General features: G+C 37.9%; 1 protein-coding gene and 1 pseudogene across 1 annotated transcript; one reads left to right on the plus strand and one right to left on the minus strand.

Moving 5' to 3' along the window:
• Positions 1-663: 663 nt before the first annotated feature.
• Positions 664-2008, minus strand: LOC132183893 (aspartic proteinase CDR1 pseudogene; annotated as a pseudogene).
• Positions 2009-4424: 2416 nt separating this feature from the next.
• Positions 4425-12551, plus strand: LOC132184170 (nuclear matrix constituent protein 1). The gene is made up of 8 exons (XM_059597689.2): positions 4425-5015; positions 5751-5960; positions 6671-6924; positions 7084-7354; positions 7443-7526; positions 8083-10187; positions 11590-11803; positions 11922-12551. The coding sequence occupies exons 1-8, from the start codon at positions 4722-4724 to the stop codon at positions 12138-12140; spliced, it is 3651 nt and encodes a 1216-aa protein (XP_059453672.2). The 5' UTR covers positions 4425-4721; the 3' UTR covers positions 12141-12551.
• The last annotated feature ends 1031 nt before the right edge of the window (positions 12552-13582 follow it).

The raw sequence follows: 13582 nt of genomic DNA on the forward strand, positions 1-13582 counted from the left end.
AATTAATTTTGAATTTTCGAAAAAGAAGAATATTATTTTTAAACAAAAAAATAAAATATAGAAATTAAAATGATTATTATTTATTTAATATTATATACTATTATATTTATATATAAATTAATATATAACGTACATGTATTATATATGTTTGAAATTCTATAAGATTTAATAAATTAGTTTAATATATAATTTATTAGCTATTTAGTAAATAGTATAGTAACACATATGAAAATAGTTTTATAAATTATTATATTAATTAGTTTTATATGTGATACAATGATATATTAATTCACAGGCCCCTCTTGTTTTCGCCCTTTTCTTCTTAATTCGATTATTTGACCCAAAAAAAAAAAAAAAAAAAAATCATTATACATTGACAGCATTAAATTAATAAAATAAAATTATTTGATAAACGTAAACAACAGAAAGAACAAGTAGTTTTTTTTAAAAAAAAAAATCTCAAATCATCTTTTATTTCATTCAAACGAAATTCTAGAGAACAAAAAGAGCAAATTGGTCTAGGGATACAATGTCAAAAACACTAGTAGGAATCTCTTCCATCCATATTCAACTGATCAAAGACTAAAAGAGTAGATGATCGATCGATTATAAAATAAAAGTCGCCTAATATAATAATTATTCAATTTAATTAGTGGAGTAACTTCAGTATTTGGTGCAGTCAGTGGGGTTGAAAGAGATGGTCATTTGTTCTATATCATACCCGATCAAGAAATTTGATTGAGCTAAGTTTCCATATATCCCAAATTCACCAGTAGTAGTACTACTTTCAGAAACATACACTGCAAAGCAAGAAGTCCCATCTTCACGGGGAATGAAGGTGTGTATAGGCGTTAACACCACATCTGCACCGTCAAAATGGACAGTCAATATTGGTCCTTCGAAATTGTTTTCACTAAATTTATAGCAAAGGAGATGGTCATCCACAATGGGATTCAATGGAATCTGCTTCTTTACTTCTGCCACCAAGCGGTCGTATAAATCTTGTGGGAAATGCATGAGCGGAGTTCCTGAATCAAGAACAACTTTTCCTGTAGTGGAAACGGAAGAAGAGTGAAAGGGCAAATATTTATCTCCAACACTAATTCCGTTTAGTGCGACAACATACAAAGATTCATCCTTTCTGGATATTAAAGGTGTTGAAACCACGCCAACACCCGAAACTTTACTGTCATTCCCAAAACTCATCTTGCTTGAAAGGTTAGGATCACTGCCAAATGTGGTGAAGCAATGGGAGAAGCTCCTACTGCCAAAGACGGAAGCTATTTGAGTAACAAAGGATGAACCCCCTAGCCCTAAACTAACGATTCCCATGATCTCAGGGTCATTGAAATCCCCACCGCTGTTATGACTACACCCAAAAATGATGTCGAAGGAAACATTTTCTCCTGAGGTGGAAGTCATGGTTACACTGTCTTTGGCATAAACACCTTTGGTGAAGGAACCATCTAAATACCTGTAATCATACATGCACTGATTTTCAGGAGAACATTGATCACATGTTGTTGTATTGGATTCACAAGAAATGTCACTATATGTTGAGGACTTTGAAGGATCAAATGGGGGATTACTTTTCTGGTTGCACCCATCACAAGGTGCACATTGCGTCCAAGTAAGGTCACTACCTGCATGCATGCGAGAATGAAAAATATATGTTCAATTTTAAATAAATAAATAAAAACAAAGACATCAAAATAATATATAATATATAATAAATAGTACCCGTATCGACAATGCCATAGATGTCTATGGGTGGCGTTCCCATTGAGAGCTTTAGGATACTCAAAATTTGGTATCTACTTACTTCTTATTGGAGGGCACTTGGATGGATTTTTCTCATTTGAGTAGCATTGTAAAAGGGAGATTTAGGAGAGTCTTGTCGGATTAACTCAACGGTAAACCCACCATTGCTAGCAGCAACTGCTGTTATGAAAAGCCCTATAAGATAATTGGAGAGAATAGAGGCAGTCACGATTCGTAAATGAAACATGACATGATCAATGCCTCCCATGTGTATATACGTACGTACGTTCAAATAATTTAGAGAATAGAACGTTTGGATGTAAATTCCAAGTAAGAGATATATATAGTTGAATAATGCCAGTCAGAATAGAAAATACAATTAGAGAATTAATGCAAAATATTACCAAATAAAATAAAATCTTAATTACAATAAAATAAAATCATCATTTAATTTGGTCTATGAATGACAAGTGATCACAATAAAATAAGATTCTAATATCAGGCAATCAAGAAATAATTAATTCTAAATTGCGTAGATTAATTTGGTCTATGAATGACAAATTAATGATCACAATTAATAAAATAAGATTCTAATATCAGGCAATCAAGAAATAATTAATTCGAAATTGCGTAGATACTAATTCTGAAACAATTTTACGCTAAATCTAGCTACCATATCCATATGTAAGGTGGTAGCTTAAATAGCTTTAGGTTGGTTGCCAAATAAGATGAAAAATCGGAGAGTGAAAATCACCTCATGATAGTCATAGAGGTAGGAATATATTTTATTTGGATTAAATCTTATTTTATTGAATTCAAATTTAGTAACATGGGGGAGGGGATCTGTCTAATGATAAATAGCACTTTACAACAAGGTTATTGATCAAATTTATAATGCACTTTGCCATCTCCTATTACATAGTACTCTATCACATTAGGTGTTGGTTTGGTTTAACTGCTTTTAAAATGTGTAGGTTTTTTTTTTTTTAAGCAAAAGGGGGAAAAGAGATTACAGTTGAGAATGCTTTTGAACCCGAAGGTTGAAAGCGGCCCATCGTGCACAAAAAAGTGCACTAGAGATAAGCCAATTACAAACCAAAATAGAAAAAACAAAAGTACAATCTTGAACAACTTGATATGCATCATGGGCTTCACCGGCGGCAGACAAAAGATATTTGATGGCAGTATGGAAAATTTTCCTGTTAGGAAACCTAATAACCACAACTGCAAATTAAGGAGAGCTCTTTCAAAACCACAATAGAAAAGCACAGCAGCAAAACAAATAACAGAGAGTACCAAAACAAAGTAAAAGAACCAATTCCAAAAAACAGTAACACCAGATTCGTAGATGGCAGAGTCGCAGATGACCACATGCATGTGGTAAACCTGCCTAGGTGGTGAGAGATGGCGGATTGGCAATTTTCCGGTTGCACACGACAGCGTGCGGAGCACATGCGCCCACGAGGCGTGTGTTGAACACGCTCCGGTGCGTGGCGGCTAGGTGAAACAGATGAAGATGGCAAACGGTGGCAAAAACACCTAGGAACCCATTGGAGTGGCGTGTGTACGTCCTAGACTTCCTGAAATCGATAGATCTGATTTTAAAAAAATCAAAACCAAAGATTTCAAGAAGAGTGTGAATCCCCACCTTGGAACGGCTGATAAGAACAATGATCGGAGCTATTATGATGAAGGATGGAACGATACAGTTATTGAATGAAGATAAGACGCCTAAAGCATTGGATAAGGCCTCCGAAAAGGCAGATTGTGCCTCCGAAGAAGCGGATAGGGTCTCCGAAGAGACGGGTTTAGCCTCAAAAGAGACAAGAAGGATAGAGAGATGGAGAGGGAGAAGGCAGAAGGGTGAGGAGGAGAAGGAAGGAGCCGAGACTCTTTCCTTCCATGACGGCCGGTGAGGGAGAACTATGGGTTTTTGAGGAGAGAAAACAAGGAGATTAGACTTTTAATTTCAAAACACAATTAGACTTTTGTTTTTTTCCTAAGCAAAGAGGGGAAGGGGGACAGGACTACAAAGGAGGGTCTCTCTCATTCTTAATTCGGAAGGAGGAGAGAAAAGGGGAACAAGTGGGAATGCTTCCAAACACATTGTGGGAAGCAGCCCATTTAGCAACCAAGTGTGCTTTCGAGTTAGCACATCTTAAAACTTTCGACGCAATCTAATTAGCAAACTGTAGCAAATGAAAGCAAATATCAGTAATTACAGGGGGCACAAAGCTAATCTGAAAAGAGATGATCTTTATTGAAGGCAAGGATACATAGCTAAGAATCTCCTTCAAGGAGAACAGAGAAACAACCAAAATCAGGAGCAAAACTAACCGCCAAGAAAGCATCATTGGCTTCCCCAACAGTGGCATCTAGATGGGGTAACTTCTTCACACAGGTAAGTACCAAGTTAAATATGTAGAGTTGTGGGCCCAAATATTCATCTCACTAAGGAGATATCAATTGAGGTAGACTTGGAGGTCACCAACAAACAATCTTGCAAGTATTCATCTAAAAAGATAAGAAATCAGTACCTAAATAGGATTTAACGAGGAAAACCACAAGGCCCAGAATTGGTCCAATAGCAGGCCCGGCAGTATGGGCCTGCGTAATAAGTACACCGACGTCGTGTCGAACACAACCAACGGCCAACAAGAAAACAAAGAACTCGAGCCTTCCTCTCACCACCCCACTCATTATTTCACTCTGGAGCTCTCTTCAGACACAAAAAGAAGGAACTAAAAGCACCACCCTGTGGTTCAATTCAAATTTTCCCTTCTTCCGATTCAAACACACGCCGAATTACCCATTGAAACCGCCGATTTTAACCTCGGTTCTGGCTACATCACCGCTGTACGGAACAGTGGATCACTCTGGGATTCTAGGGCTTCAAGAAAGCAAAGCGTTTTCACTGTCTTTTCTTTCTTTCTTGGTTTACTATTCGGCGGAGTTCGTAAATGTTCACGACAACGACGCCGCTGAGGAAGGCGTGGCCGGCGGCGACGGCGCAGAGGAGCGCTGCTCCGAACCCAGCGAGTGCGGCGGCGAAGGGCAAGGCCGTGGCGTTTGCCGACGGCTCGACGCCTCCACCGCCGCTGCGTTTGTTGAGCGGCGATGGGGCGGCGGGGTTGGATACTGAGAGTATGGAGGACTGGAAGCGGTTGAGGGAGGCCGGGTTGCTGGACGAGGCGGCCATGGAGAGGAAGGACCGACAGGCGCTCTTGGAGAAGATCTCGAAGCTTCAGAGCGAGGTTAATTGCATCTCTTTTTTCGGGTTGGTTCACTTGGAAAGGCGGGTCTGGAATGCGTTCAATTCTGAATAGCCGGCTATGTTCAATTTTGTTAATTAGGTTTTAGTTTTTGTAAAATTCAGAGGGTACTGACTGGATGTTGGTAATTAGTGTTACTGGGAAATTGAAGGTGTGCGTGAACGTTATTGAATTTCTTTTCGATGTTTGGTTTGGTGTACTGTGATGGGCAATGCGTTAAATTCTGATTCTTGGGTGATGTTCAATTTTGTTGATTCGGTTCTAATTTTTGCACAATTTTGAGCGGAATAGGTGTTAGTAATTTGTGTTACAGGGGAATTGAGGGTGTATATAGAGGTTTATGGATTGGAAATATTGCTGCCAAGTAGGAAGAGTTTCTAGGAAAATAGTATTGTAGGCAATTTTTTGGTTTTGATACCCTTTTCGGAGTTCTGCACATTGACGACTTCGATGGGTTTTTCCTTTGGACACCCCTCTTTTTGAAAGTGAGGATAATGTCTCACAATCAAGACATTTTGTGGGAACAATTAGCTTACATTCCAGAGAAAGTTGTACATGTGTATTTTTGTGGGAGCCATTGCCTTATACTTCTGTTCTTTGTGTTGCGTGATCCTCTGGTTCTTCTGTATTATATGTTAGATACTTTGGAATTTTTTGGCAAAGCCTTGTATTAGTGGAATTCTCTTACATTATCTCATAAACTATTATTTTGGGCAGCTTTATGACTACCAGTACAACATGGGGCTTCTCTTGATTGAAAATAGAGATTGGACATCGAAGTATGAAGAACTGAGGCAAGCGCTAGTAGAAACTCAGGAGATCCTCAAACGTGAACAGTCGGCACACTTTATTTCAGTATCTGAAGTTGAGAAGCGAGAGGAGAATTTGAGAAAAGCTTTGAGTTCTGAGAAGCAGTGTGTGAGAGATGTATGCATACTGCTTTCTATCTTTTATTTAGTCTCAAAGTTGTCCCATCATCCTGGTTGTTTATGGTTGCCTGCTATTTATGATCTTGATAGGCACGAGTGTCCTTGAGTACCAAGGCTATGATATTTGTAATGCGTTTTTTAATATCTTATATATGTGGGTATGGATATTTGTTTTTTTTGCCTTTTATTTTATTTTTATTTTTTGGTAATTAACAAATATCATTTTGTCTGTGCATTATTTATATTAATTTGCTGTTTTTATTTTTGTGTTTGTGTGTGTGTGTGTGTTTTTTTTTTTAAATGTGATCTTCATCTGTGTTATTGTTTTAGAAGATCAGTTATGTAAAAGTGCAGTTGACATATCTACATATTTTTTGTTAACCGTGTGAATTGATATTGCCATCATAATCAAGTGTCTGAATTGGTGATCTTTTTACATTCTTCAATGCCTTCATGGTGGAACAAATTTGTTTATGCTAGAGTTCTGTTCTCTGGTTGCTACTTTCCTGATTCTGTAGCATCATTGTAACAAGTTGACTTTTAGATATAGCCACTGCTGAATGCTTCTTTTTAATTTAAATATTTGAAGGGATGTGTTTCAATTTGCTCTTTCTATTACTTTGGGTTATTTTGTTTGTACTTGGAGTGTAATTTACTGTCTTGGTGTCTTGCTCATTGATATCTTGGTCATGTGTATCTTCAATGCAGCTTGAAAAGGCTCTGCGTGAAATTCAAGAGGAGCATGACCAAGTTAGGCTTGTGTCTGAGACAAAGTTGACTGAGGCAGATGCTTTGGTTGTTGGAACTGAAGAGAAATCTTTGGAGGTAGAAGAAAAATTGCATGCTGCTGAAGCCAAGCTTGCTGAGGTAAACCGAAAGAAGTCAGAATTGGAGATGAGATTGCAAAAGGTGGAGGCTCATGAAAGTGTTCTCCAGAGGGAGCGTCTCTCCTTAACAACTGAGTATGTTTTATGCTTAGCATCTTTAATGTGATAGTTAATGATCATACATACACAACATACACTGATCACACAGAGGTGCACACATTTACTTCATTGAACATGCAACTCTCGTCAACTGGTGTTTTGCATTATACTTACATGTCTTCCAATTGCACTTAGGCAAGAAGCACATAAGGAAATTTTTTATAAACAAAGAGAAGACTTGCGAGAGTGGGAGAGGAAACTACAGGAAGGGGAGGAGAGGCTATGCAAGAGCAGGAGAATCTTTAATGAGAGAGAGGAGAAGGCTAATCAACTAGATGCAACTCTTAAGCAAAAAGAGAGGGACCTCGAAGAGGCTCAAAAGGGGATTGATTTATCCAACTCAACGTTGAAAGAGAAGGAAGATAATATCAAGAAAAGACTGGAGGACTTGGTTGTAAAAGAGAAAGTGGGTCTCTTGTTCAGTTGAACTGTTTTAATAAGTTTATCATCTAAAGCTTGTTAATAACTCCTTTGTTTTGTTAATTTGATTGCAGGAAGCCAACTCTCACAGAAGCTTCATTGAGATGAAGGAGAAGGAATTACTTGTGTTGGAAGAAAAGCTTAATGCTAGAGAAAGAGTGAGTGCCAACAATTTTTTTCCTGCTTAATAAGAGTTGACTCAGCAATTTTTATTTTGTTTTACTTATCAAGAAAAAAAATCTTGAAAGGTTGGACCTACTGTCTTTTAATGATGGTATGCTTTGTGCATGTAGGTAAGTGCTTGGTGTGTGCTGATTGAATGGGAGAGTGTCATAAAATCAATGAGAACTCTTATCATGCTAGACTTACAATGTTATCGATCCTTATATATGGTGGCTTGGATTCTTTGACACCTGGTTATTATGGTGATGATTATAAACAACTGGATGATATATTTTCTGAGGATGAGATGCATGTTTGCACATGATCTAAATTAGATGCTTCAACTTGTGATATGGAAGACTGTGATAGTTATTCTGAATGATACAGAACTTATCTGCCCTGTTTGTGTAGGTGTGTGTTTCAGATCTTATTGATCAAGTAGGGTCCTGTGTATTGTTTCTGGTGTTATTTATGCCTAAAGGACTTGAATAGCTTTTGGTAATTTGATTGATTTAGCAGTCTGACATTTCATATATCTGGCTTATTTCACAGGTGGAGATTCAAAAGCTTCTTGATGAGCAAAGGACTATTCTGGATGCCAAAATGCAGGAGTTTGAGCTGGAAGTAGAAGTAAAAAGGAAATCCCTTGATGAGGAATATAGTAGCAAGTTAGATGATGTGGAGCAAAGGAAGGTTAAGGTTGACCATGAGAAAGAAAAGTTGAAAAAACACGAACAATTGTTGGATAAGAGACAAGAGAGATTGAATGAGAAAGAGAAGGACATGGAGTCTAAGATGAAAACTTGTAAAGAGATAGAAAAGGCTGTGAAAGCTGATGAGAAAAGGCTGGAGGCAGAAAAGCAACAAATAATTGCTGATCAAGAGAGACTGCAAATTCTCAGAGTTGAGATTGAGAAGTTAAGGAATGAGAATACTCAGCAGAAGCAGCAAATTCATGAAGAGAGTGAGAAACTGAGGATAACTAAGAAAGAGAGGTCAGAACATCTCCGTATGCAGTCACAATTGAAACAGGAGATAGAGAATTACAGACTTCAAAAGGAGCTGCTTTTGAAGGAAGGTGGAGATTTAAAACAAGAACGAGAGAAGTTTGAGAAAGAGTGGGAAGTGTTGGATGAGAAAAGAGCTGATATTAGTAGGGAGCTAAGGCAAATTGTTGAAGAGAGAGAAAAATTGGGGAAGTTGCAGCACTCTGAAGAAGAAAGGTTGAAAAAAGAGAAACTTGCAATGCATGAAAATATAAAGAGGGAGTTGGAAGCTCTTCAACAGGAGAAAGAATCATTTGCCTCCTTAATGAAGCATGAACAACTAGCTTTGTCGGAGAAAGCTCAGAATGAGCGTAGTCAAATGCTTGAAGAGTTTGAATTGCAGAGAAGGGATCTTGAGATTGATTTACAGAAAAGACGTGAACAAATGGAGAAGCACCTGCAGGAAAGGGAAACAGCATTTGAGGAGGAGAGAGAGAAAGTGCATAATAATATTAATCATTTGAATGAAGTTGCTGAGAGGCAATGGGAAGAAGTGAAGTCTGAAAGGAATAGAATACAGAAGGAAAGAGAGGAACTTAAATTGAACCAGAAGCAGCTGGAAATAAACCAACTTGAAATGCGTAAAGATATTGATGAGCTTGGCAGTCTTAGCAGGAAGCTCAAGCAGCAGCGGGGACAGTTTATTGAGGAAAGAAGACGCTTCATTGCGTTTGTTGAGACGCTGAAGAGTTGCAAAAGTTGTGGGGAAATCACGAGGGAGTTTGCTTTCTCTGATCTCCAAGTACCTGAAATGGAAGATAGGGAGGTTATATCTCTGCCGAGGCTGGATGATGAATTTTTGAAGAGCTCTCAAGGCAATGTAGCTGCTTCTGATTTGGGACTTTCAGACTCTGGTGGTAGGTTGTCGTGGCTCCGAAAATGCACCTCAAAGATTTTAAACTTATCACCAGCTAAAAAAATGGAGCATGTTACTGCTCCAGTTTTGACAGAGGCTTTGCCACCATCAACCTTGCTGGTCAATGCAGAACAACATAAAAAGGTGCCTAGTATGCTCGTCAACAAAGGAGCCAGAGGGCATGGTATTTCAGAGAATGAACCACAACCATCTTTTGGGATCGCTACTGATACTTATGATGTCCAGCAGCCCCAATCTGATAGCATCATCAGAGAGGTGGATAATACGTGTGCTCAATCCATTGATGATCATAGCTACATGGACAGTAAGGCACAAGAAGTTCCAGAAGATTCCCTGCAATCTGAACTGAAGAGTGGTCGGCGCAAGCCTGGGAGGAAGGGCAAGTCAGGAGTGTATAGAACACGCTCTGTGAAGGCAGTTGTTGAAGAGGCAAAAGTTTTTCTCGGGGAAACCCCAGAAAAAACAGAACTGAATACTAATGTCCATCCTAAAGATATTGACCCTATCAATGAGGAAAGCAGGGGTGATTCCAGTCGTTCTCAGAACATAGCTAACAGGTATGCAAGGAAAAGGCAACATGAAACCTCAAGGATAACAGAGAGTGAGCAGGATGCTGGCAGTGAAGAGCATTCTGAAAGTGTTACAGCTGGTGGACGCAGAAAGAGGCGGCTAAAAGCTGTTCCAGTTGTGCAAACTTCAGGAGAGAAGCGATACAATCTCAGGCGGCATAAGATGTAAGTTTTTTTAATTTTTTTTGTCTCAGTGAACCGCTTGGCACAATGCAGTTAACCATGAAGTTCTAGATGCAAAATTTTGTGTGCAGAGTTATTGGTTGTGGGAAAGGAGGCCTGTATCTTTTTGTTTCAGGGAAAGTAAAGTTTGAGGATATGTCAAAATTGTATTGATTTGACAGTAATAGAATAAGGAGATAGACCAAAGCTTGTTGCCTTCGCATTTTTTAGTTTTTTGCTTTTAACTTTTATGTTTACTTTTTTACTTTTTACGTTTTGATGTTTTATTTTAGTTTATAAATATACTCTTGGCGAGTCCATTTCTGACATGTCAACAAACTCGTGCTTGGTTGACCCCATCATTGTTGTTGGCTCTCTCCTCCACTTTAAGAGTAAAAATTGTTTATTGACATTAATGGGCCTCTTTTACAGGTTAGGGATAACTGACCATGTCAATTATCTGGTGATTGAAGTTTAATATTTAGTTGAATGGGTTTCGTACATCCCTGAATGGGGTTCTGTATCTTTGTTATACTTCCCGTCTATATGGGCTAAACCCTATCTGTTTCTTTTAATAACAATTTATTGCATATCCCAAAAAAATGTGCCTCGTTCATGAAGTTTTTGTTCACAAACATCTCACAGTTCCATCTCCATTTCCAATCAATTTATTCTGCTGGTTCTGTAATTGGTTTCTTAAGATCAATGGTGTAGATGGACTTTCTGGAATATTTATATACAAAAGTTGCATTAAACATTAAACAATTATTTAATTTGGATTGTCGACCAGGAGAGTTGCATGTTCACTAACTATCATCTTGAAATTACTAATTTTGTAGCAATCAAATCATTGTGTGATTTGGCTCGAAGGGATGAACAAAAAGAAACTAAAGTTTGCCGCTTCTAAGAACTTCGCAACCAACTCGACTGTCTTGCATTTACAGCTTAGAAAATTAAGTAGCGAATTCTCTTCCCAATGGTCAAAGGTCTCTTATGGTTGGTGTATATTAGTGATAACGAATTAGACAGTGGGCATGTTTGTATTGGAACTATTGGAATTGAAGGTTACTGAAGTATGACTTTTGGGGTATTTGATATCAATGGCTTTTTTGGATATCTTTCCAATAATAACCGAAAAAGAGACAATAAGTAGGATATGACCTTATATAGAAAGAATACAAGGAAGATTAATTTTCTAATTGAATTAAACAATAAGTAGAACATGTCCTTATATAGAAGATACTATAATATAATTAATGAATCATGCTTTATAACTGTTTCAGGCTTGAAGCGGTTCAATTCATACCTGAAACATAATCATGCATGTCTTACATGGTACTCACTTAAGTTGTACCAGTCGAGAAAATATTTGATTGTTCTAAAATATTGTCTAAACATTGAGCAGTGCAGGGAAGGTCACAGAAGCACGCACCTCAGCTGACCCGACAATAACAAGGGAGAAAGAAGCTGCTGGTGGTGGTGCAGTGGAAGTAGCACCAGTCCCTGAAGCTGTTTCTGCACCATTGGTGGGAGTTGCTTGCAACAATGGCCTAATTACACAATTGGTGCAAGTTACAACAGTAAAAAGTATGGAGATCTCTGAGGATAGAGTTGTTAGGGTAAAACTTGCCTTTCCCATTTTCAGTGTGCGCGTGTTGTTCTAAGATGCTTGTTAGCCTTATTTCCTCAAGTATCTTAATATTTTTTTTTTGCTTTTGTTTGTTCTAATAAATGCAGTTTCAAACACCATCAGGCATTGTTAATGACGATGCCGATGTGGCGAAGTCAATTGACAAATCCCATTTGAGTGAGGAAGTAAATGATACACCAGAATATGGCAATGAAGACGAGAATGGGAGCACAATCAATGAGTCTGAAGATGACTTTGATGATGAGTTGGAGCATACTGGTGAAGTGTCAATGGGAAAGAAGATATGGACTTTCTTCACAACGTGATGGCTGCTATTTTTTCTTCGGTTTACTCTTAGGAGCTCCTCCCTTCCACTGTAAAATTTGGGAAGCTGTAGCTTTAGTTGGTGGGATTTTGAAGCATTGTATTTTTCTTTTGTTGCCTGTAATTTCAGGGAAAGAAAAAGGTGTAATATGAAGAGAGGAGATGCGTAATAAGAATTGGTGGATGGTGTAGGGGTGCGCAGTCTGTTTAGAACTTGGGTGCATCGTGCATGATGTGTTACTAGGGCAGCATGCTCTAGTTTATTTTTATGAAGTATTTTGATGGTGCAATTTCAACATTTTTTTTTTTTTGCTGAAGTGCCGGTTCACACAGATCTGGATCCTCAGTAATTTGATTCTCGGATTGCTAGTCCAAACAATAAAATTGTTGGGGATCTTTATATCCTGTTCACACATCTCTAGTATCTCCATTTATTTATTTGTTTGTCCTTTACATCAGTGCCCTAAGCCCTGTATTGGACAACATGGTCCAATCTGGATTTTGTATGCTTTAACTGTATGGATGACGAAGAGTACTCTTGGATGCATACATGTGTGTGCTTATGGGTAAGGATTCCTCTTTATTTGAAAAGGTGCTCTTTATTTGTTGTAAGTTATAGTCATATCATGTAGGCATGAATGGGTTTATGTTGTTTTTGTATGTTAATCAATTGGTTATTTGGTTTGGTTGTGTTTGACAGGTTTTCCCAGCATGGGTTGGTAGCTCATATCATGTAAAATGCTAGTATCATCATATGTAAAAATGCTTAGTTTTTTTCTTGTGAAAATCTTCTGGAGGAATTGTTTGAAGCTATGAAACTGAAATATAATGCAAAAATGGAAAGTTGAAAAATGATTAATTTTATTGTAAACCTTGGATTAGTGATAGATGAGATTTGAAAATATCTTATGCTAAAGTTACTTTTTGCAGGAATGCCATTCAAGGAAGTGATTCAGTTGAGAATGCAAGGAAGGAAATTGCATTGTGGTTCCCTAAGGGCTTGTTAGCTGGGAAAGCAGCCTTTCGCTCGTGGATCTGAGTAAATGCTTAATTGAGTTCGCTCTCCATTCTTATCACTACTACTATTTGATAAGCTAGTTATGAAGTTTTGTGCTTAAGCTTGTTATGTCCGTTGCTTATATATAATTTAAGCTAGTCTTTTGAACGTGGGTTTGCATGGTTTTACTTTAAACCAAGAATGCTTTTGTGATTTGATCTGGTGGATATCTAGGGTTTTGCTGCTGTTGGTATTGCAAGAAAAGCCATTTCGGATGAACAAACTTCAATGTCAATTGATTGCCTAATGTCTATCCCGAAAGGATGCTTTTATGTTTGTAATTGGATGAACTCACAAAGTTGCTTGATTCTCATGGATTCAAATCTCCAGTAATTTTGGTTTGAAATTCTGTTCAAATTGCTAGCAATTCAGACCAAAAAAAAAAAA

This window comes from Corylus avellana, chromosome 7 (assembly GCF_965113065.1).
Source record: "Corylus avellana chromosome 7, dhCorAvel1.hap1.2, whole genome shotgun sequence".
Classification (NCBI taxonomy): domain Eukaryota; kingdom Viridiplantae; phylum Streptophyta; class Magnoliopsida; order Fagales; family Betulaceae; genus Corylus; species Corylus avellana.

Coding starts and splice junctions, on each gene's coding strand:
- LOC132184170 (XM_059597689.2), top strand. CDS start 4,722: ATGTTCACGACAACGACGCCGCTGAGGAAGGCGTGGCCGGCGGCGACG. Junction 5,016..5,750: donor TCTCGAAGCTTCAGAGCGAG/GTTAATTGCATC, acceptor TATTTTGGGCAG/CTTTATGACTACCAGTACAA. Junction 10,188..11,589: donor AATCTCAGGCGGCATAAGAT/GTAAGTTTTTTT, acceptor AACATTGAGCAG/TGCAGGGAAGGTCACAGAAG.